The following is a 24,906-nucleotide window of genomic DNA, read 5'->3' on the forward strand; positions in this document are numbered from 1 at the left end:
CTATGCTAAGCTCCCACCATTATGCCACCCAAAGGGGAAGTGCACAGGTGAGTGAGAGGCGGCAGCAGCTGTAGTTTGCATGAGCAGCTGTCTTTGCCCACCTGGATGCCTGTGTGCAGTGCCGGATTTAGGTATAAGCTAAACAAGCTATAGCTTAGGGCCCCACTCTCTTGGGGGAGCCCAAAAAAATTAAAGGGGAAAAAAGTTGTACATTTCCAAAATATGAGATAAAAAGCAAATAAAACAAAACCTACATACAGCAACAGTGTATTGTGTTGTGTAGGCTCCTGTGATGTAAGTAATGGGCCCTGCCTGCTAGCCCGCTCCCTAAAATATCACTGGTTTGCTGATTTCTATATACAGGGTGCCTACATTCTGCATGGACTGGTTGCATGGCTTTAGATACCTATTAGGTCCATAAAATACTATATAGCATATATTCAACACAAAAAAACCGTGACAATTTGTTGTTGACAAAAGACAGCTGGACATATAAAGGGCCCCATTAACTTCAGTAGCTTATGGCCTCATCAAACCTAAATCCAGCCCTGCCTGTGTGCTTCCCCTAGGCTATGAAAATCAGGGGGTGGGGAGAAGTCTGTTTACAGTCCCATTAAGAAGCAGGGCCTTCTTGGTGGCTACATCTATGGAACATACTCTGTGGTCGAAACTGGTGGTTCTCCCAGATGGACGTAATTAAAAATGTAATTTGTTTTACCAGGATAGGACAAATTGGACAGGAGCCTAGCAGTTTGATTTTTCATTGTGTTACATTTTAATTATTCATAATATATTTTACTGATAGCGTAACTATTGTTTTTATTGTGTTTGTATTTTGCAGTGGTTAGCCATCCTGGGACCCTGTGGAGGGAAGAGAGGAATACTGGAATGAACAATAAATAATTATCTCGATTGAGCTACCAAGAGAGAAAAGTAAACACAGAGGACTACTTTTGATAAGGAGCCATTGCTGCCTCCTCTGTTTTTGCCCGTTTTTTGGGACAGGTTTACTAGTCCCAATCCAGAAGCCTTTTTCTTGTGCTCCTTTTTCTTGTGCATTCATTATTTCTCTATCTCGTAATCTGGTGAATTAGACTCGTAATCTGGGGAACTGGGTTCGCGTCTCCGCTCCTCCACATGCAGCTGCTGGGTGACCTTGGGCCAGTCACACTTCTTTGAAGTCTCTCAGCCCCACTCACCTCACAGAGTGTTTGTTGTGGGGGAGGAAGGGAAAGGAGAGTGTTAGCTGCTTTGAGACTCCTGAAGGGTAGTGAAAGGCATGATATCAAATCCAAACTCTTCTTCTTCTTCTATCTGTCACCAACCAAGATGGTAGAACTGAGTGGTTATCCTTGATCCCGCTCTCAGTACTGTTTGCAAGATTTTGGCGCAGACCTACTGCTTCATTTTGGAGCATGCACCAGCTTTCTGCTGAAGTCCTGTAACTTTTCATACCACAAATGCTGCCGGTTTTGTTTTCCCAGACTTTGTTGCGCCATAGAGCAAGAGTGACCTTCTGGGTAGCAATAGTGTGTCGTCATTTGGGAAGCATCACATAACTTAGTAAAGCAGAATGATGTGTGGATGGTCAACTATAAATCTGCTAATGGCTTATTATTGCATCAGTAACATGTTGCAGAATACACCTGGGCGGGGGAACCCCACCAGTCTGGAGATGCCCCAGGTATCCAGAAAAATATTTGTTTTTAATTTAAAACAAAACAACCTCCTGAGGACTGAGTTTTCTGGAGTGTTGAGGGTTCAGGGAGATGAGTGGAGGGAGAGGGAAAAACAGCATGGACTGGAACATAATCAGCCTGATCAAGTGAGTGACCATTTATCGTGCCCTGGAAAAGGGTATTAGGTTAGCAAATGTATACCGTAAGGCTTTCACCCCTTCTCTTAGTACAAAATACCGGTAGGCATTGGCCACATTGAAGTAAAAAAGAATTATGGGTGAGAGAAATTAATTGGCATTGGAAGAAAAGCAATTCCTAGTTGCTTAATTAATAACTCCTCCAAAGGTTCCAAAGACCCTAGTAGCTTCTTGAATTATCCTGGAAGGCTTGGTGAACTTACGGTAAGTTTGGGGATGCACACCAAAGCTTCCTGCTCAGTTTACCCCAAATCTCTGCAGTCAGTGCTTTACAGTAATTGGATTGCAATGCTGAGATTCTCAGGTTTGGTGTTGGGTCCTATCTAGACCCTAGAACTTAGCAGAATCTCATACTATTGCACAATGGGCAACTTAAATCATGCCCTTCCCTGCAATTCCTGTTAAGTCCTCAGCTTGTCATAGTACATTCACCAACTGCAACCTTTCAGTGATAGGAATTGGTGACTTAGAGACTGAGCTACATACAAGGATGTTCCTAGTTTAAATCTTCCCTCTACCCTGAATTAACTAGGTGGCCTTTTCAAGTCAATCTCAAACCTCCCCCCTTACAGTATTTATTCATGTTATTAAAATATTTTTATATACCGCTATTCATTAAAAAAAACCATCAGGGTGATTTAAAACAGTTATAAAGAAAACCATATGAAAAATTTAAAATCAGATCTGATTATTATGGAAAGATGTGTTGTTAATTGCCTGCGTAAGCCTGACAGAATAGAAAAGTTTTCAGCAAAGTTGAAATAGAGGGCCCCTGCTGAATCCCTGTTGGCAAAGGGTTCCACAAGGCACAGCTGATGGTGCTAAAGGATGTTTTAATAATGGTGTCACATGTCAGGTACCTTCTGCAGCCCCACACTGAGCACCTTGCAGTAATCCAGCCTCAAGGTTTCCAGTGCATGGACTACACTGGAAAAGAACATCTGTAGCTGGTAAACCAGACAATGCTGGTAAAAGGCACTCCTAGCCTCAGAGAGCATGGGTCTCTAATGAAGTACCCAAGCTACACACCTACAATGTGGGATAACAATAATAATTGACCTTACAGCAGGGGCAACTGTAGTTGTTGAGATGCTGGACTGTAATTTCCATTATCCCTGACCATTGATTATGCTGGCTGGCTGTTGTAGTCCAATAACAGCTGGAAGGCCACTACGTTCCCCTTCCCTGCATTGTAGGGTTCTTGCAAGGCTTGTAGCTAGATGCATTAGCACTGAATATGAAAGTTTCCCACAACAGCTTGCAATTATGGTGGCATCTCAGAATCTGTATTCATTTTGAATACCAGTTCCTTACATCTCATAAATGTAACACTGCAGCATATCCCCAAAATTATTGATTTGGCAGGTGAAATGTTAGGCATCTTGCTCTGGTACTGAATCTAAAAATGTTAATATTAATGCTTAATAATTTGATAGTGTAAAAGAGATCCTTGTTACCTAAGATTTTTATGCCCTGCCATCCTATCTTTGATCTATTACTTGCGAGAACCCAGGCATCTTCCCACAATGGAAGAGCTGATGTATCTTCCTGCAACAAAAACCATAAAAGTTTGTTGTTGGTACAGTACAATTCCCATCCCTATCCAGTATGGACTGGCAATATGAATGCTGAATAATAGCAGTAGAAGAAGAAGAGTTTGGATTTGATATCCCGCCTTTCACTCCCTTTAAGGAGTCTCAAAGCGGCTAACATTCTCCTTTCCCTTCCTCCCCCACAACAAACACTCTGTGAGGTGAGTGGGGCTGAGAGACTTCAAAGAAGTGTGACTAGCCCAAGGTCACCCAGCAGCTGCATGTGGAGGAGCGGAGATGCGAACCCAGTTCCCCAGATTACGAGACTACCGCTCTTAACCACTACACCACACTGGCTCTCTGAAAAGTGATTCAGTCTGTTTCTGAAGATGGGCACAAGGCATCCCATGTAGAATTAAATCTACTTTTCTTTTATTTGAAATCTTGTGCATTCTGAAAACTACTAGTGCACCAGCTGGTAAGATCTTCAGTTAATGAAATGTGCTTGCAGCTTTTGTACATGCAGAAAATGATTTCCTGAAGGCGCAAAACGAGACCCTTTATGTTATAAATTTTAGCCATGCAATCTCTGCATTAAACCCGGGACTAGTTCTCTTAAATAAAAATCATTCATCTTTCTTTTTTCTCAGTCTCTGCGTGTAGATACAGACTTTTTTGTGGGTGTTGTCTGTTGCGCTGGGTGCTATATAAAGAATGAGGATGGGATAGGGATGCAGGTGGCGCTGTGGTCTAAACCACTGAGACTCTTGGGCTTGCTGATCAGAAGGTTGGCAGTTCAAATCCCCGTGATGGAGTGAGCTCCAGTTGCTCTGTCCCAGTACCTGCCAAGCTAGCAGTTCAAAAGCACACCAGTGCAAGTAGATAAATAGGTATCGCTGTGGCAGGAAGGTAAATGGTGTTTCCATGTGCTCTGGTTTCCATCATGGTGTCCTGTTGCACCAGAAGCGGTTTAGTCATGCTGGCCACATGACCCGGAAAAGATGTCTGTCGACAAACGCTGGCTCCTTCGGCCTGAAAGCCAGACGAGCGCTGTAACCCCATAGTCTCCTTTGACTGGACTTAACCATCCAGGGGTCCTTTACCTTTATATGAAGAAATCACCCTTATTCCAGTAGCCAGGAATCTTTGCCCCATCATCCTGTTGTGTAAACACTGATGTGTAAGGATTCACCACCAACACCCCAGCATCAAAACATGATCAGCACCATGTTCTTCGACAGTTTTGAACAGCTTTCCCTCCTTCCCTATCAAATCATAGGACCAATCAGATTCATCCAATGAAGATTCTTACATAGAACAGTATGAGTACTGCCTGTTCCTGCACATGGAGACTTTTCCAGAGTGATACTGTTGCATAGGTACCAGAAACTGGTTTTATTTGCTTTAATAAAAATCATTTAGCACTACTCATTTCAGCAAAACAATTTTATGCAAAACACTTGTTCTTACATAATTTGTACAGAGACCATGAAACAATGCATAAAACACCTCAAATGTGTTGGGAAAGGGAGTGATATGTATAGCATAAATAGCACTGTAAGAAAGAAGTTTTACAGTGTATTTCTACAATTATTTGTTCAGAGCACTTAAAAGTAGCTTCCAAGATGATAATGCAATGTACGGCCACAGAACTGTCTATGAAGAACAAAAGTAGAATGACTTACAGTATTCATTAATAATTTCTAATATCCAGTATTTCCTCCTGAAGGGGTTGAACAGCGACTTTAATATTTGTTTGATTGAGTTCTTTGTTTTTCCTTCTGGAATGAAATGCCGATTACTCCCTAGTACTGAACAATGTCAGAGGTTTGAGGCTCTCTTTCCGCTAAAAGGCTCGCCATGGATTTTGAAATTGTTAACTCTTCTTCTGCTGCTTCTTCCGTTCCACAGCTATACGCAAAGTTTTGAAAATCAAATCTATGTTATTTTGGATGTTGTACTCACAAAGTTTTACTAGCTTTTGGAAGTCCTTTTCTGAATACCGCAAAGAATATACATTATATGGGCCAAAGGAAGTGGTAAGATCACCAATGTCACCATCTTCCATCTCCTCAGGGCTTCGTTTCACACCTAAGATTTAAAAACAATATATAAGTAGGTTGTTTTATTTCAGAGGGATAGCCTGGTTTTTGTTGCAGCAAACACCACAGAGAGTCTTGTGGTATCGTAAACACTAACAGATTTAATTCAGCATAAACTTTTGTGGGCGGAGTCCACTTCTTCAGATATATAAATTGTTAATTCTCATGCATGAGGTATATGTACATGGGAAATGTCAGGGAAGAGTTAGAGTTAGAAGATTCCAGTTTCCCAGAGGGAGAAAGCATTCCCCAAGGGGGGGAGGAGAGCAGTGAATTGAAGAGAAGAGAGCAACAGGAACAACAGGGAGGGACCGGCTGTTCCCAGGAAAGGCAAGGGTTAAGTTCTAGCTCAGATTTGGAGGAGGGGAGATACAAGCCAGCTCTAGCCAGGAGGTTAGAAAAAAGAGCGGGCAAACGAAGGGAAAGGCGCCTTCGCCATTTTGAGAGTGGCTGGTCACGGAGAAGCAGAGCTCAGAAGGTATCTGAAATAAGTGACTCTGAGGAATAATAGTTAAGAACTGTTATAAGATTGTTTTGTTAATACGCAATAAAAAGTTATAAAAGAACAAGAAGCGTTTGTGTGGTGATCTGAAGAGGACAACGACCAGTCCTGACAGGAAATAACCCGGAAAGAAATAAAGATAGCATCTTGGTGAGGAAAATAGGGAAGGCTTATTATTGTCTTCAATAATTTGTACAGCAAAATGCATTACAGACTTTAAAGCGTCTCTTTTGGAAAATCATTCTGTTGGAGTGTAATTACTCTTCCCTTTATTTCAGTTTCTCCTCAGTACAGAAGCAGTGTGCCCGAATCTTCTTTCGGAATGTGTGGCTGAGACCGGACTCAATTAAAACTGGGTCTTTAGGTATGAGTGCAATACTTCATCCAGCTGACTGTGCTATCTCAAAAATCAATGTTTTGGTCCAAATGCTGGCATAGAAGACCTATGACATCTCCAATCCTCCAAGTACAACTGCAGGAAAAAACTCGATAGCTTTTTGGGGTGGCAGTATTTTTAGAAGTGCACATGAAGCCACATGTAATCTGGGACATGCACAGCCCAGTGTCGCCTCCAGTGTTGCAAAGAATATGACTGGTGGGGAAAGGGGGGGGGTATCCTGAATTGTGTACTGCTTCTGTTTAGTAGTAAGCATGTCTTACCCCTGCTTCTTCATTTTCCTTTTGAAACAACTCTCTTAGATTTCCAACTTAGTCAAAGAACAGAATTGATCATAATGTAATGAAAAGCAAAAATTATCAGACTTGTACAGACTTACCAGGCGCTTTATACTCTTTGAATGTGTCACACACTAAGGGGAAAAGAAGCACTATTGGAATTTCAGGGCCCTCTTGATCTCCCACCAAGTAGCATTCCTTCAGATCACCATCTTCCTTTGGTATAATTTGAGGGAATGGGACTCCTTGTTCTGAGAAATACTCTGCGGCTTTTTCCAGAGGCTATGTAAGGGGGATTAAATCCAAGCATGATTTTAATAGTGGAGCCATTACTTGATAGACTGGAAGTGCATTCGCACACGCCTAATTCGTAGACTTTTTTAAAAAAAAATCTCTGGTTTCCCCAATCCCAGCAACATGGAACACTGCAGAGTTTGCACTTCACCTGTGACCAGAAGGTCATCTTAAATTCTCCATTAAAGGGCTTTGAGATTCTATCTCAGCTGTGTGGAAGGCAAATTATGCTGCAGAACGAACTAATTATATTGTTAACCATCTCTTTTTGGGGAGAAGGGTGCCCTTAGTTGCCCAAACTTAACTATGTGAACAGCTTGTAGGGTGATTGGAAACCTTAAAGAACCCCACCCATTAATATCAATTTTGTTCAACCTTGCTCAACTCCCAGAACTTCCATCTCTGTTCTGAGTAAATAAGAGGAAGAGTTGGAGAACGGAGTGCTGAAGGCAAGAGAAGAAACGCCCCCCCCAAAGCCCTTGAGAAAGTAAGTCTTCAAGGGGATTAATTGCTTTGGGACCTTTCATTTGGTAAAAAGTGCTATAAAAATCTCATAAAATAAATCAATCCACAGTTGTCCCAGTGGTAGCAGCAGTATAAAGGCAAAAGGCCTTTTCTTTGCAACTGAAAGAAAGAAAGAATGGGAAAGAAGTTTTTCTCAGTGTGGTCTGGAAACTTGGCTGGTACTGTTCTTGCAAACAGGACTGAGAACATACATCCTGTGCATAGGCTTTTAACAGCTCTCACACAAAAGTCACCTCCTTATTTGTGTATTCAGAACTGACCTCCAAATATATGTCTTGTGTACATGCAAACAAAAAGCAGCAGAACTTGTCTAGAAGAGAAAAAACTGATTTGGTGCACCTAACTGCTTTCACAGAAGCCGTGGTGCAATGTGAATAAAGCTAGCAGAATATTTATCTTATCTCTCTTCCATCTGACAGGGAAGACGTGTGAAAGACAGCATTTGTCAGTTTCCCCTTCTCACAGCCCTGGCATTGCTGATGGCAGAGGAGGAAACAGCTGCAAGAAGATGATTTCAACAGAAGAGAAGGCACAGGGTACAGACCATCAACTTCCTCTTTGTATGATAGGGACAGAAATGAGTAACCGACTGTCAAAAGCAAATAAGTGATGCACACTCCCATTATTTGTGTTGGGGGGGGGGGAAGCTGTGCTCAAGATTACTTACCATTATTTGTGATCCTGCGCTGTAATTTAAGTGTATTATGAGATCCACATTTCTTCCCTGCCTCATGAGTGGCGGGTAGCTGCTTTCAAAGGCAAATGCATTATCTACCAGATACAGGTAATCTTCAGCTCCTGTCAGCTGGTTTGGAAAGGTATCAAGATCACAGTCTGAAAGAAATGAATTTGTGGTCAGAAACGGGCAGTGCTGCTCCTACGGGGAACATAAAGAAACAGAAAATGCACTCAAAATATAGTTCTCCCCACTCATGACATTTCAAGAGACGGTCCATTTCCAGTCTCTGAACTTCTGTCTTTCAGTAACTGGGTAGAGCACACAGTTTCTGTTGCCTACCCAGGAAGTCCTTCCCCTCTGGAAGAAGAGGAAATGGTCAGTCCTTAAAGACTCCCTGATTGCTATATGAAGGCTTTAGGTATTGGCCAAGCAAGCTAACCCAAGGGAACTTTCATTTAAAAAAGAGCTCTTGCTATACCTTTCCACTTTGAAAATTCGCTCTCTAGGTATTCGTTGTGCATCGGGCAGCCTCTCAGAAAATTAGGGACCACCGAAACTGCTGGTCGCCACATAATGACATTTTGAAAAGCATTGGCAAGGCTGTCCGGAGGATACTGCATACGGGTAGGGAGTTTATCTGTTGACGGATACCAAGGACACTCCTCTGTAGAAGGAACAACATATGAAATGCATTTTTTTTCCTATGTTAGAAAATACTAACCATGCTATGAGATGCTTGAAATTTACAGTGCTTCATTTCCCCATACCATCTTGGCTTTCTACAAGTTTGTTTTTGTGTCAAATCTACCTAAAACTCCAAATTACAGTTCCAAAGCTGGTCTGCTTATATATGGTCTGCTTCATATATGGTTTCTTAATGTGATTATGTGCAACATTTCATCTGCCTGCATCATGTAGGTAGATAGCCGTTACACCAGCTCTGTTCTGCACCAACATATGTCATAGGTGTCATCTATTGTTGATATAACCTGCACTGCTGTGTAGGGCCAGCATTTACTAGCCATTTGGACTAGCAGCGATAGCCATGAGATCCAGCCCAAACCCTATCTGATTTGCAGGAGTTAAGCTCAAAAGTGTTATCACTGCTGCAGGAAGCAAACGTTGGGAAACACCTTTGTTGGTAGTATTCCACTCTAAGCTCATCCAGTCAGTATAATACTCACTTGTGCCCCCACCCTTGTGCTAATTGTCAGTGTTGGGTACCAATAGGGTAAACTGTTTTTAAATGAGGTTTTGAGTCCTTAGTTCCTTTTACTTAGAAAATCAAAGTCATAGTTTACCAATATGTCCCTGTTACCACTGTCATACTTTATTTTTTTAAAAAAAACTATTTTGTTTAAAGTGTACCTGATTAAAAAAACATGTCTTTGCTAACACAGGCACCATACAGGGTTTGCACTTTGTTGCAAACTTGTGTTTTGGAACCACCGCAATAAAAACAGAATAACACCACAAAAATATTTAAAATGCTATTGTAACAACAAGCAGCAGCGATACATGATGCAACAAAAAGCTGTGATCCCAAGGAACAGAGTATTAATCTAAATCAAACTGAATCATAAGCAGAATGCATACAAAAAGCTAAAAAGGAGGGAGCCAGATGAGCCTTTTGAGGAAGCCCATGGTCTGCATATCTCAGATGCTGGTGGCACACAGAACAAATGTTTCACAACAGACCTTAAATCAAAAGCAGAATTCTGGGATTCCGGACCTGAAGCACTTGAACTTTTAAAGGTGAGGACCAGTGGTCTGAACCAGTGGTCCGGAAACACACCAGGAGCCACTGCAGATCAAATAGCAATGGTTATATGCTTTGAATAGCAAGACTCTGGCAGCAGCATTCTGCACCAGCTTCCATTTCCTTAGTTTTCAAAAGCAACCTACTGTAGAGAGCTTTGCATTACAGTAGTTGATAACCAAAATGTGCCCAGGGAAGTGAAACTGGCCAGATCTGTCTTTTCTAGAAAATGTGTAACTAGCACTCCAGCTGAAGCTATGCACTGAAGTTCCTGGCCACAGACATCCATTGCTCCTCTAAGAGCATGGGTGGTCCAGCAGCATCTCAGTGCAATGCACCTGATTGTTCAGACACAGTGCTATCCCATCAGAAACTCTGTGTATCACCAACCGTAGGCTAGCTCTCTTCTGGTCATTTGTATCTCCATTTTATCTGGATTAAGCCTCAGTTTCTTTGTCCAAATCCAGTCCAGTACAGATCCCAAACACTGGTTTAGAACCCCCATTACTTCTCTGGAATCTGCTAGAACTAAGAGATGGAGTTATGGGGGACAGTACTCCAAAACTCTGGATGGCTGCTTCCATTGGGTTAATGTAGGCGATGAACAGCACAAGGATAACAAGATGGACCCATGACAAGATGGAGTCCCTCAGAGGCACTTTCTGGAATCAGGCTTCAGATAGGGCTGGAATCATCACAATACAGTGCCATCTCAGCCCCAGCCTAGCTAGCCAATCCAGAGAAATCCTGTGGTCAATCATACTGGAAAATGCCCAGAAGGGCAGCAGAACAAACAGGTACACACCATCCTGTTTCTTTTCCGGTAAAGGTCACCTAGCAGGGCAACAAAGTCAGTCCCAGGGCCAAAACCAGGCCGAAGTAAGCTTGTGATTATTTTGTATATGGCACTAATAATTACTGTTGTGTTTTGTAGCATTGCCTTAAAGAATTGTAAAATACATCACTGAAATACAAAAGGCCCAGTGATGTGTTGTGCACATGTAGGGCATAGTCATGTTCGTACTTTTTGCCCTGTCCTGACATCAGGTCTCTCTCTTCTGATAACCACAGGTTGCCTACAGTTGTCCGTGAAGTCACCCCAAAAAGCAAGCTCCTGCTTGTGTGCATATCTGAACACCTGTACAGGCAGAAGCCTGTGTGTTAAGAGCTGCTTTATGGGCAACTGTGATGGTTACTGAAAAGAGAGAGGCAAGGCTAAAAGCACTACTCCCAAGTAAACACAGCTATAACATACACACAAATAGCACATAAATAGGACTACAGAAGGAAAGTACATAAATGCAGAAACAAAATGGAACAGTAACTTACCAAGCTCAGTTATTCTATTTCGTGTCCACATCTGCCAAAAATCTTCCGTACTAACACTCATAAACCAGACATCCATTATATTTATAGAAAATACACTACTCCAGATTCCTGTGATAGGGAAGAAATTGGGAAATTGGGAATAATTTGTGTAGTTTTCATGTTTGAGATGCCCATGTTACATAGTGCCTAAAAGTGGGTGAGCTGTGAGTCTATTTCTTGGTTCAAATCTCATCTCAGTCAGGAACCTTTAGGAAGAGCCTCTACTCAGCCTTCTGTTTATGCTAATATATTAATACTGGTATACATTACAAGACTGATAGGGTATACTGAGATAATGTATATAAGAGACTTTGAACAAGAATTGAGCCAAAACTTCTCAGAAGATCACCCAAGACTGCCAAGGAACAAAGCTAGGCTGGGGACATTGGCCAGGCTGCCAACACAGTTGCCACCGTAAGCAAAAAAAAAAAAAAAAAAAAAAAAAGGATATAAATGCTGGAAGGGGAGAGAGAGAGAAGAAGCAATGTTGATGCCACACCTAATTGTGAGGCACACTTCCTAGAAACTGGATAATTTCTTATCCCTCCAGAGAATAATTGACAAAATGGTACCCATTTTTGCTGCCTATGAATAGGGTGAAAAAATCCAGGAAGTTGTTGTTGCTCTGTTCTAGTTATGAACACATAAAATGTTTTAAGATTGCTACATCATTATAATTTATAGTTTCTTAGTATAAGCACACAGAGCCACCTACTGGTAAATTAGAACAGAGCACATGATGGGATTTGAAATTATTGGTTATCAAGAACATCTAAGTAAGTAGCTCATTAGTAGCAACACTCCAAACGCTGCAATTTTATGGAACTATCATAATTTATTTTGCGTCTTTGGTGCAATCATCAAATGCATTCCCACCCTCTTGCTAATTGCATATAGGATGTGGAAGTGCCTATTTGCCAGCAACAAGGTATAGGAAATGTTTTGTGCATGCTCTTCTAATACATATTGGTCACAGTAGATGATAATTAAGCACACACTTAATTTAAATGTGCTTTATAATGAGATAGATATGTCCCAAATATGTTTAGTCTTTCAGTGTTTTATGCCAACATAGGAAAATTCTAAAGAGAGTAGGTTTTATGTGCTCATAGCAGTGGCAAATAGATTGTTCATCAAAAGAACCTTACTGTACACAGAACTATTTATAATCTGCTAGAGCTCTGTGCTAAAGACTCAAATACTCCTAAAAATAAAAGTATTTTACTATTATTGGCTACAATCCTGTGCCAATTAATCTGAACTAGATGGGCCATTGGTCTGATTCAGCCAGATCTTCTTATGTTCTTAACTCAATGGGACTTACAGCTGAATAGGTGTATATAGGACTGCCCTATTAATTACCTTCCAAGAAGCAGATCCGTGATTCTGGGATTTTCTTCATCAAATGACCCATAAAGAATTCACTGCCAAAATGTTCAGCACGAATGTAGGCTCCATATTTTTGAAATCCCACTTCATATGGGGTGAACTCCAACCATTCTAAAAAGGAAGCCACAGTAGAGTATCTTTTAGTATTCCTAAATTACATGAATCAGCCTTTCTAGTCCTCAGTTCTACTGTTTGAGAATTAAATGCAAGCATATATTTATAAAATATTTGCAATTACCTCTAAATCCCCGATTACTTAGTTTTTCCTTTACATTGAGACAAAGATACACAGGCAGAGGGTTCTGGCCATTAGTCAACGCCCGCTGCTGATCTGTGAGTTTATTCTGATCTACCTGTTTGTGAAAGGCAGAAAGAAGCAGTTAATGTAGCTGAAAAGGGTGTAAGAGGCTGTTCTAGAATTTATACTCTAGTGATGGCATCTTACTCTAAACCGAAGCCCAAACTATTGTGCTAAGTTAGTGTGTTAGCCTACTTTGATTCAGTTGTTCTTTCTAAACAAAAAGGGATACGTGCAATTAAATTCTGCCCAACCCCATTCAAAATGAACATTAATGAAAGGTTTTTGAAAGAGCTTGAGGCTTCCTGCATTGAAAACTCTTTTCTTAATGAAAGGTACAGATACTCAAACAATGGACACAGTTGTGGAGAGCATATTGCTAAAATTTTCTGTACAAACAAATGTTTCTTTGAGAAGCCTCCCTAGGAAGCTGCCTTATAACAGGGTTGCCATACGTTCGGGATCCAAACGGGAATTTGCCAGAACAGAACCAGGAAATGTGTGTTTGTGTGCTTTTTACTTCTTGCAATATGGCCACCCTACCTTATAATGAGCCAGACAACTGGTCCATTTAGCTCAGTACTGATTACATTGAGTGGCAGTGACTGTCCAGGGTTTCAGGCAGGGTTTTCTACCTGGAGATGCCAGGAATTCCCCCCCCCCCACTGAGCGATATCCCTTCCGCCAATATCATTTGATGGGAGTGATTAGAGGAGGCTCATAAGCCCCCATTCACACTTCATTCCATGTAAAGGGGCTCCACATAATTAAAGGGTAGCATGGCTGTCCCACAATCCTTATTCCTGAAGTTGTGCCTGGTCCAGTTCCATCCTTGGCCTCTGTACATTTAAAGTGTGAACTGGCTAGACTTGTGATTGGGAGCAGTGTGGCCCCATGACCCTTGCACCATATGGAGTTTCTGTTGGGATACTGCCAGGGAGACAAAGTCCATCATGACTCCACGACGTCTCTGGACGTCCATCGATCTCCCGTAGACACGCAGTATCAGCAATTAGTGACACGAGCTCCAGAAATTGCTTGCCACATTCCTGGGCTGATGCACGCTCTATCAGCAGAATTCACAGCGAAAGATGCATGCAGGAGAGCATTTTCCAAGTTTATTCAGCGTTGGTCAGAACAAAGAAAAAACATGACTGCCTGCTTCGGTCTGCTCAGGCAGAGAGAGAGAGAGAAACGAAAGCAAAGAAAACATAAACTTCCTGTGAACAGGAAATACGCAGACTCTGTGACTCACAAAGCCTGCTCCCTTTTAAGGTGGAACGGAAATATCCTAACAGTTTCTTCGTGTGGGATAACACGTGAAAGCTGAGGGATTCCTATATGCATCGAATGTATGATAAACACCCAACTATTTTCAGTGCACGTATATCCTTTTCTGACTTCAGACACCAAACATCACAGTGTACAATGAGGATTGATATAGATGTTCCATCAACACCTCCACAATATGGCGCTCAGGCAGAATTTACAGTGCTTCCACCTCAGCACCTACCGGTAGGTGCCAACTCCCTGGGGCCCTGGGGGCCCAAGCACCCACAAAATTCCCCATGAAGGGGCTGGGCACCCACAAATTCTGGTGCCAGGGCCATGCATGCTGGATGGCACCCACAGCCCCAGGGCCAAGCTGACACTCCTATCTGACATTATATTTTGGTATGTTAAGAAGCATGGTTGGGATTGTGTTCAATGAAGCACTAATCAGCTCATTCCATCAGCACAATGATCATCACAATCCTTGCAAAACGTAATGTTCCCTCCTTTCCTCTGTCTGCCCACTCCCTAAATCTGTTCTAGTGTGTGTGTGTGTGTGTGTTCCCACAATCTCTAGAGCAGATTAGGGGATGGAGGGAAGTCCTATTCCACTACCAGTAATTCTTGCACTTCTGCGATTGTTTAATTGAATACCATCCATTACCTAGCACTTTTCTGTGTGGAGAAAAAACAAAATGGATTTTACTAGTAATTTAGGATTGCTGTCTTTGGGTAATTTATTCTTATGGAATCAAGCACTTCTGTGATATACGCTACTATTTTGTAACTAAAAAAATTATCCTGCCCAGATGCCTCACTTCATCTTACTGGGATGCAGTGTTAGAAACTGAGATATGAAAGCTAGCAGCTAAATGGCACCTTAAACCTTGGTTGTGGGCACAACAACGGAATGTCTAGGCATGCTTTTTTATAACAAGAATACAAAGCTGAAAATGAATGAACTACAGCTAAAATATTATGTTCATTTTTCACATGGTCTAGTCCTTCCCCTGCCCACCCCCCACCCCTCACTAATATTCTTAAGAGGGTCTCTTCTCCAGTCTTCAGGCAGTAGCTGGAAGTGGGAAGGCAGAAAAGGGTCCTCTTTTCCTTCCACTCTGCAAATCTTTTAATCTGAAATCTTAGGCGCAGTACTGAGCCCAGAGCTCAGAAATTGCTCATGCTAATGAAATTGCCTGTCACAAAATGTGCCTAGAACAATGAGAATTTTGAACACTGTTGGGATGTAGTTGACTTAATCAGAGTAAAGCTGTTGAAACTATTAAGCTTGTCACAACTAATTTAAGTTCATTGATTTCAGTGGGTCTACTCTGAGTATGATGGAACTTGAAATGCTAATCAAAACTAGGCATTAGCTGGTGTTTTTAGAGTAAAGTATATAATACCGTATCGTGTAGCATGGCTTCAATGATAAGTCCCCAAAGATCTGTAAAAGAGATATGATGCCCTTCTTGATGACGCTGCCACAGCTCCTTTGAATAGTATGCTAGACGTTCTGGGGAAAAACTGGCAAGGAACTTGTTTTTTTTCAGTTGTTTTTGGACTTCAACGAGTGGCTCTTCTAAATTTTTATGTGACCAATTAGGATCATCATACAAATTTGCCATTGTCCTGGAAAGAAACATAGTAAATACAGATTTGGGTTCAGAAGAGGAGAAACATGAAATGCAGGTGTTTGACACTTTGTGGCCATGTCTTTACTTGAGTTCTAGGTTTGGGGGGATCCATGTGTACTGCATTGAGAGCAGCAATTATTGGAGCATTCCCAGTAAAAGATTGGCCATTTGTGCTAGCCAAAGATGATAACTCAGCTTTCACTACTTTGAGAGCCAGTGTGGTGTAGTGGTTAAGAATGGTGGACTCGTAATCTGGTGAACCGGGTTCGATTCCCTTCTCCTCCACATGCAGCTGCTGGGTGACCTTGGGCTAGTCATGCTTCTCTGAAGTCTCTCAGCCCCACTCACCTCACAGAGTGTTTGTTGTGGGGGAAGAAGGGAAAGGAGAATGTTAGCCGCTTTGAGACTCCTTCGGGTAGTGATAAAGCGGGATATCAAATCCAAACTCTTCTTCACTAATGACCACAATCAAGATTTGGATATGGAATAATAGACAAAGCTTTACCTAATGATTTCTGCTTCTTATGCAGTTGTTAAAAGCCCAGCACTTCCATTTTAAAAAGTGGGACGGGTAACCAAAACTACATCAAAAAAGCTACAGAATTAATAGCATGAGATGATTCAAGCAACATTGACCATTCTACAGTAGGAAGGAAGGAAGTGGATTTCTGATCCCAAACTTGGTGATCAGTCAGATTTGAAAAAGAATCAAAATCCATCCACCTAGACTGCTGTAATTCACTCTACCTGGAGCTGCGCCTGAAGATAGCCCAGATGTTTCAGCTGGTTTTGGCTAGAACCAAATTAATTAGATAACATTACAGCGATCTTGTACCATGTATACTTATTGCCAATTTGTTCAAAAGCTCAATTCCAGCTGCTAGTTTTGACCTTTAAAAGCCTACATATGGTGTGGGAAACCTGTGGCCTTCCAGATATTATTGGAGCCCTTTCCACCAGCACCAGCTAGCTTAGCAAATGGATGGGGATGGTGGAAATTACAGTCCTTCAACATCTAGAGGGCCTCTGGTTCTGCATCTCTGCCCTAAAATTGTTTGTAACCAGAATATCATAAGCATTGGCACCTGCTTTTTCCTCCTACCTTCAGAGCTATGCCAGTGGATACTCACAAGTAGTTTTTTCAGTTGTGACCAAGATTTGGAAAAACCCTCCTTAGAAGCATCCACTTAATCCCATTCTGGCATTCTTTTAAATGAGCAGCAATAACGTTTTTTTAAAAAAAACAAATCAGTGAGATTTTGCAGAATTTGCTCTCAATTTTTTTTTATGTTGCCACTGTCTTTCAAGCTGCTTTTAATCCATTGTATTGAATGGGTTTAAATTGTTGTTGTTTTTAATACTGTGTTTTATTTCTCTAGACTTGATTATACTACGGAAAGACAGGGTATTAGTTTCAAAAACAAACAAGTTTATCCAAAGGAACCAATATTTACTGAAAGTTGACTGTAGCTACCACTTCCCCATCATGCGAAGGTTAATAATAATAATAATAATAATAATAATAATAATAATAATAATAATTTATTTGTATCCCGCCCTCCCCAGCCGAAGCCCGGCTCAGGGCGGCTAACAACAATAAAACAGTACAACAGTACAACACAACACAACACTCTAAAATCATTCCTTATAAAATTAATTCAAATTAAACCACTGGCAACCATTGGGCTAGAGCTCCGCGAAGCTTGCCGAGGGAGGGAGTCAGGCTGTGCCCTGGCCAAAGGCCTGGTGGAACAGCTCTGTCTTGTAGGCCCTGCAGAAGGATGTCAAGTCCCGCAGGGCCCTAGTCTATTGTGACAGAGTGTTCCACCAGATTGGAGCCACAGCCGAAAAAGCCCTGGCTCTAGTTGAGGCCAGCCTAACCTCTCTGTGGCCTGGGACCTTCAGGATGTTTTTATTTGAATACCGTAAGTTTCTCTGTGGGACATACCAGGAGAGGCGGTCCCGTAGGTATGAGGGTCCTAGGCTGTATAGGGCTTTAAAGGTTAAAACCAGCACCTTAAACCTGATCCTGTACTCCACCGGGAGCCAGTGCAGCTGGTATAGCACTGGATGAATGTGATCTCGCAGTGAAGACCCCGTAAGGAGTCTCGCTGCAGCATAAGGAACATCTTGTTATATTAATTCATTTCATTGCATCGTGGACATAAATATGGGTTACTTAACTCTTTTGCTCACATTTCCTTACCATGTTGTGCCAGATAAGCCAGTTAAATATGAAACACAGTCCAAAAGATCGTACTTTTGGAGAGTCAACAGGTGGGAATATAATGCTGTAAGTGCTCTCATCCCCCCTCCTGTCGTCATAATTGCCACCACTGGCACCTGTTTTGATATAGAAAAAAGCAGAACATTCATTAGGATGGTTTATAAAGGGAAGGGGTCTTATAATTATATCAAGGATAGAAGCTGCTACAAAATATAGATACAGCTGGTACTTCAATATCTGGAGAGCTACAGCCATAACATTTCAAAAAGAACTCTGTGCAAGTCACTGCTCCCTGGAGCTATTCCCAGGTTCTTGGCAGAGCCCTTACATGCAGGCAAGCCAGTAGGGCAGGTATAGAATAGATTTGTGGAGCTTCAAACAGCGTGTCAATGGGAGCAACAGAAAGGAATGCAAACGTAAAAGCCTTCCAGGTCTTGTTCCTGGAATCCAGGTCACAAGGAATTTAGCTGACTTGGGGAAACGGCACTAGCCCAGCTTATTTGCCCAGCAGTGACCTCAGGGGAAAGATGGGATATGAGAGTACACATTGAGGTAATATTCACTGCTGGCATAAATTGTAAACTTTGTTAGAAAAAGATTGATGACTTTTTCCCCTCTAAAGAACCAAAGTAGGTCATGGGATGAGTCCAGATTTTTAGAGCACACAGGTAGGTATGTGTGTGCAAAACTGCTACACCTGTTTGTTTGCCAGCTAATCTGCTTGTAGATCAACTTATTTGTAAAATGTGCACCCCCCTTACCTCATCTTCACACAGATCTTCCTCAAGCTGTAGTGCCCTTTTAAAGGCATCAGCAGCAACCTTTTTCCTTTTCTTCAGGAATTCCAGTTCCTCTGGACAGAGATCAAACCCCAAGCGAACATCTAAGCCCGATGTGCTGTAACACAGGTGAAAATGTATCATACAACAAAACTTTCAGAATACACAAGAAGAGCCCTGATAGATCAGACCAAAGGTCCAACTGGTCCAGGGCATTTTGCTCTCTCAGTGGCCAACCAGATACTTGTGCGAAGCAGTATTGAAAATGGGCAGGTCTGCATCCAGTGCATTGATCCTCAAAAATGTAAACCACTTTGCATAATGTGTGATGCTAGGCTGTGGCCAAACTGATAGATGATGATATGTTAATTTAACTCCAACCAGAAAACCTCAAATCCAATTCACGACAGTGCAGAAATTTCTAAGTACATTTTTTAGTTGCAAAAAACTCTTCCTCCACTTCTATAATGGTGAGCAGAGCACATTGCGTGTTCAGACCCAGAGACCTCCCCCCTAAATAAACACACATTTGACTCAAATTTTAGTTTTGGTTTTGGGCAGAATTTAGGCCACAACTTTATTGGTTACAGAAGAGTGGTTGCATAGGCTCTGGTTCGACTAGCTCCCTGCACCCTTGTAGGCAGCGCTGACGCAGGGCACCAGAATAGGTCAGCCAAGGGTGAACACCTGAGGTAGGTGAAAAGCTCAGGAACAGACTATGTTCACTCCCCAGATGCTCCCCTGGACTCAGGCACGGGCACAACCCCCTCTCAGGGGTTGATCAAACCAAGTTGAGTCCCTGGATTCCTTTAATGGAATACCCTTCACATAGGGATGGCGAGACCGTTCTCCCATCCCTATCACATGAACCAGAGCCTATCCGTAACCTTACAAGTTGTGATGATTTGCTACGTGGCAGGCGAAACCCAAATGGCAACAGCCAATCAGCCAAGTGGGGAAAATTCCTGCCGTGCCCCTGTCCCAACGACAGACGGCACATGACAGCATAGGAAGGCCAATTGCAAAAATGCCCTAAAAGTAGGGAGAGGTGGGCGGGTGTTCCGATGCACAAGCCGAAAGAGGAAGCTCTGGGTCACGTGCATCGGTATATATAGGTCCCTTGATCTGTTTAGACTGCACCCCATTGGCCAGATTAAGCCCAGCAACAAGGGACCTACCAATTGGGTGTTGTGGCTATCCAATATATCCACCCACAACCAGGAGGTCAATCTCCAGGTCTTTTAGGGAGGACACGCTTTATTGGAAGAGGACTATAATTCTGAATGTAATGACTCTCAAACAGTAGTAAAGGGGTTTGAGAAGTACAATTTCAAAGTCATAGTGTTAGTGATAAACATATTCATTATGATCCTAAATTTACTTTTGGCATATGTTAAGATTTTCGTTTTCAAGTCAAAACTGTATACAAATATTTGAGAGGAGATCTCTCAGCTTGAAATGGAAGGCCCAAAATTTGGTTCCTTGAATCTAAGCTTCACAAAGCTAGGTTGTTCTGTGAAGTAAATATGCAAGGGGGAAAATTTGGTCACATCTTTTAAAAATGGATAAAGCGGAAGAGCCAAAAACCACATTATTTTATTTCAACTGAATCTTACCAGGTCTTTGCTTTGAAGTGTAAATTAACTTCTTTGTCCTAAAAGTTAAGAATTTAAATACAATCAATTATGTCATATCATAAAAGCCTTCCCAACTTCCAAAAATAGACAAAATATATTTCCTGTTCTGTGCCAGGTTTGCATATGCTGTTGTGAATGTCAAAAATCGGAGATGGTTTCTGTGTGTTGTTTTTATACTCTTTCTAATGATTGTTGACAATCTCTAAAATTTGGAATTCACAACATCACGTACATAATTTTGGTTTCATTCTGCAGTCGGTGATTCTAGTACCTTTACTGACTTATAAAGTGACCTCAACATATTCTGGAAAATGCGACTGCAGTTTATATATTGTGATAATATTTAGGAAGGATGTGGGCAGGGCATCTCCCATGTATTTCAGGTTGCAGTTATTCCACAGGACCATCCATTTCTCTAACTAGTCCCACACACTATAGTGGTTTTGTTTCATGCAGCCAATGAAGACAGCAGCCCCATGTCAAGCTTTCCTCCTGTTCCCATTGGGCAGTATTCAACTACTGCACCCCATCAATCCAACGTTTGTGCAACCCAACTGTTTGTGCAACACTTTTCCTCCTGCATGCACCATGCTTCTCCCCAAATCTGCTCCAGAGGTTTGGGGGAACCCCTAGAACAGATTTATGGGGCACATGGGTTGTGGGGGAAGAGAGAGGGAGAAAGTTCTGTGGTGCAAAAATAAATCCTTGCTCTGACAGGAAAAGAAATGCTAAATAGTCGTACGTTGGTTCTCGAACGGAATCCGTTCTGGAAGTCCGTTCGACTTCCAAAAACATTCGAAAACCAAAGTGCGGCTTCTGATTGGCTGCAGGAGCTTCCTGCACTCAATCAGAAGTCGCGGAAGCCACGTCGGACGTTCAGCGTCCAAAAATAATTCGCAAATCAGAACTGTCACTTCTGGGTTTGCGGCATTCAGGAGCCAAAACGTCAGAGTACCAAGGTGTTTGAGAACCAAGGTACGACTGTATTGGATTCCACCCATTATGGTACCCTTATGGTACGTTCAACGCTTGCTCCACTTGGGGGAAACGTAATGTGATGACATCACAACACTGGCCTGGGACCCAAGTATTTGAAAGAATATTTGGCCAGCGTGATATATAGCAATTCATTCAAATACAATATAGCACTTAACATAAAAATCATAAAGCCAGTAAATAACATCAGCATCTTAAAACAATAAACACAGCAAGGTGGTAATGCCACAGCAAAGGAAGCTATTTCTGTTGACCTGAATAAAAAGCTACACCTTAAGTTGATGCCTAGAAGCGATGAATGTGAGGGACAACCAGATCTCTAACAGAAGCAAGTTCTAAATGTGGGTTGCCACAAGAGAGAAGGCCCTGCTCTGTGCTGTCATACAACAAACTGTACCCACTGAGGGAACAACAGGCAGTGCCTCCCTAAATAACCTTAAGGAATGGGTCAGCAGGTAGTGTGAAAGGCATTCCTTCAAATATTTGTATCCCAGGGCATATAAAACTTTAAAGTGTTAACTCTGGAATACAAACTGGGACTAGGAGTGAATAGGCAGCCCATGTAACTCCTGAACAGTGATTCTGGATATTGACTATCGTCAATATACTGTTTCGTAGAATTCTTCTTCAGCATGGTGGGAGGATATAGAATTGCTTCATAAACCCAGTGACTACATTATTACATGAGCACTGTTCCTCAGCATTTGATACTTTCACTTACATACATTCATTCGAAATAAGATGGGTTTATGAAGCAATTCTATATCCGCCCACGACGCTGATGAAGAATTCTACGAAACAGTAGTCAATATCCGGAATCACTGTTCAGTGCTGGACATCATATTTGCTGAATACGCAAAGCTTCACAGCTTGTCTTTCATCTTACAAAGTCTGGTACCTCGCTTCATTTAAAGATTTTCAGAGACTTTGAGACTAAAGATTTCATTTTGTACTTGTTATGGTTTGAAGGAATTCTATAAAGATTGTCTATTGCGTATGTACATGGTCATCGTGTTGCCTAGACATTGCTGACGTTCTCTTTGCAACACAGGGGTTTCTTTGGTTACTCAGATGGAATGGAGATAGAGCTGGGTGCCATTCACATACTGATGAACACCTGACTTCAAATAATTGGATGATGGCTCTCAGCGGCTTCCTATAGATGTCCAAAAGCATGGGAGGAAGAATAGAACCCCGTTGAACCCTGCAGCATAAGTACAGAGAGGCTGAGAAGGAGTACTTACTTCTTTGATTACATCTTGATCAGTGGGAAGTGTATTCAGAGGCAGAGTCAGATTCCTGTTTTTGTAAGCGTTAGCTCCACATGAGTTGCAACAACAACACTGAAAATAAAGAGATTGCCTCTTTAAAAACAGAATCGCTTTTTAAAAACACCTCTCCCAATAAAAGGCGCGACTAACTAAAATTATCCAGGTTACTACCATGCTCAGCTATGACATACAAAGGTGGGAAGTGACCTCTTCTTTGGGAGTAGAACATCCAGTTCTGCTTGCTTAAACCTGGCATAGTGGAAAAGGGAAGGATCAGTGAAATGCAAGTTGGAGACACAGCCTAATGAAATGTTTTGAGTTCCTTCAAAGGATCCTTTCAATGTACATCTGACATCTTGTTCTAAAAAAAGAAAAGAAAAAGAGGACAATGTTGAAAAAAGAAAGCAGAGCAGTTTTAAAAAGCAAACAAAAAACCCAAACATCAGAAATAATGAAAGGTAAGGTAAAGGACCCCTGGACGGTTAAGTCCAATCAAAGGCGACTATGGGGTCGCGGCGCTCATCTGGCTTTCAGGCCAAGGGAGCCGGCGTTTGTCCATAGACAGCTTTCCGGGTCATGTGGCCAGCAGGACTAAACCACTGCTGGTGCAATGGGACACCGTGACAGAAGCCAGAGCGCACAGAAATGCCATTTGGTGTGCTTTCGAACTGCAAAGTTGGCAGGAGCTGGGACAAAACAACGGGAGCTCACTCCATTGCAGATATTCGAACTGCCGACCTTCCAATCAGCAAGCCCAAGAGGCTCAGTGGTTTAGACCACAGCGCCACTTGCATCCCTATCAGTAATAATATCAACCTCCATGCCACTGAGATCTCTTCATGCAGATTGAGACATGCATTTCATGAAAGTTTTTTATGCTGTTTTGTTCATTATCGTGAAAAATGTTACAGAGGTTTATAAATAAATGATAGTGCAAGCCTATACACATTTACTTAGAAGTAAGCTGCACTGTGTTCAGTGGGTCTTAGCTCCAATTAACTCTGTTTAGCATTTTGTTCTACATCCTGGATGTATCTACAGCTAAGACTTTAATCTTATGCACACCTGCCTCTGGGTAAGGTCCATTTAACTCAATGTGGATTACTTTTGAGAAGACACATGAGATCACACTGTAAGTATGCTTAGAAACATAACCTTAAAAACCATTTCATGGAGCCTAACAGTTCATCTCTACATCAAAATCTGCCTTGTCCCAATCTGGGGAAATGGGCATTTCAAGAACAGGTGGCACTCTGGAGTTTAATAAATGTGACAAACTCTTACGAATGCTGCTATAGTCCAAAAAGTTCGGACTATAGCACTTTCAGAAAAATTGATCCAGGAAGTTAAAGCCTTAACAGGAAGGAGAGACAACAGTGATTTTATAGAGAAATGGTACCAGAGCTGGCTCAGCCATTAAGGAGGGTGAGGCTGCTGCCTCAGGTGGCAGAAGTTCCTGAGGCACCACCGCCATGGGCTCCCCACCTGCCCTGCCACCTCAACCGCTTTCCCCATACAACCATCTGGTGGCAAGTCAAGAACAAACCTTGGTTGCCACTTAATGGTTTTTGAGAGAGAAACACACTACAGGCTCAGGCTCAGATTTGTTTCATAGGTGTGCCATGGAAGCTGCTTACTCACCTTAAACCATAGTTTGTTTTACACCATGGTGTAATGTGGTGTGCTCACCAGGACAGAGGTTGAAGACATTAAACTTGACTCTTTCAGTCTGGGCTGTTGACATTTCAGAGTATACTATAGTACCATCTAAGGTGGAAGCAAAATGCCTGAGTGTGTTTGCTAGCAATTTTACCCATTCCAGACTGGACCTAGCACCTGAACTCCAAACCTGAGGCCTCTATCATCTAGTCTAATGGGTGGTAGTGTAGAAAAGCATTTAATGAAGGAATAACCCTCACGTTTAAAATACGTATTCTTTTTTTCCTTCCGTTTCCTTCGATCCGCCTGAACCTCTAAACAGCAAAGTTCACGACACTGCAACAGAAGCAACCCACAAAGTAGTGAATAACATTTTTCATCTCACAGTTTGCGCCATGAATGTTATGCAACCACAAACTTAATTTATTT

General features: G+C 42.0%; 1 protein-coding gene and 1 long non-coding RNA gene across 2 annotated transcripts in view; one reads left to right on the forward strand and one right to left on the reverse strand.

Moving 5' to 3' along the window:
- Window positions 1-4,839: 4,839 nt before the first annotated feature.
- Window positions 4,840-24,906, reverse strand: part of LOC128411290 (cytosolic phospholipase A2 epsilon-like) — a 40,738-nt gene continuing 20,671 nt past the window's right edge. Inside the window, exons 7-20 of the mRNA XM_053383496.1 lie at window positions 24,738-24,813; window positions 23,010-23,179; window positions 22,792-22,890; window positions 20,531-20,568; window positions 18,897-19,032; window positions 18,115-18,251; window positions 15,678-15,903; window positions 12,940-13,054; window positions 12,675-12,812; window positions 11,274-11,381; window positions 8,664-8,849; window positions 8,174-8,340; window positions 6,789-6,969; window positions 4,840-5,499 (exon numbers count right to left, since the gene is read on the reverse strand). Of these exons, the coding sequence (XP_053239471.1) occupies window positions 5,285-5,499; window positions 6,789-6,969; window positions 8,174-8,340; window positions 8,664-8,849; window positions 11,274-11,381; window positions 12,675-12,812; window positions 12,940-13,054; window positions 15,678-15,903; window positions 18,115-18,251; window positions 18,897-19,032; window positions 20,531-20,568; window positions 22,792-22,890; window positions 23,010-23,179; window positions 24,738-24,813 (1,992 nt within the window). The 3' untranslated portion in view covers window positions 4,840-5,284. The remainder of the gene's footprint in view (window positions 5,500-6,788; window positions 6,970-8,173; window positions 8,341-8,663; window positions 8,850-11,273; window positions 11,382-12,674; window positions 12,813-12,939; window positions 13,055-15,677; window positions 15,904-18,114; window positions 18,252-18,896; window positions 19,033-20,530; window positions 20,569-22,791; window positions 22,891-23,009; window positions 23,180-24,737; window positions 24,814-24,906) is intronic.
- On the forward strand, window positions 5,394-9,585 carry LOC128411300 (uncharacterized). Its single transcript, XR_008329751.1, has 2 exons — window positions 5,394-5,714; window positions 6,144-9,585. It is a non-coding gene; the product is annotated as an uncharacterized LOC128411300 (long non-coding RNA).

The sequence above is a fragment of the Podarcis raffonei genome, chromosome 1 (genome assembly GCF_027172205.1).
Source record: "Podarcis raffonei isolate rPodRaf1 chromosome 1, rPodRaf1.pri, whole genome shotgun sequence".
Lineage (NCBI taxonomy): Eukaryota > Metazoa > Chordata > Lepidosauria > Squamata > Lacertidae > Podarcis > Podarcis raffonei.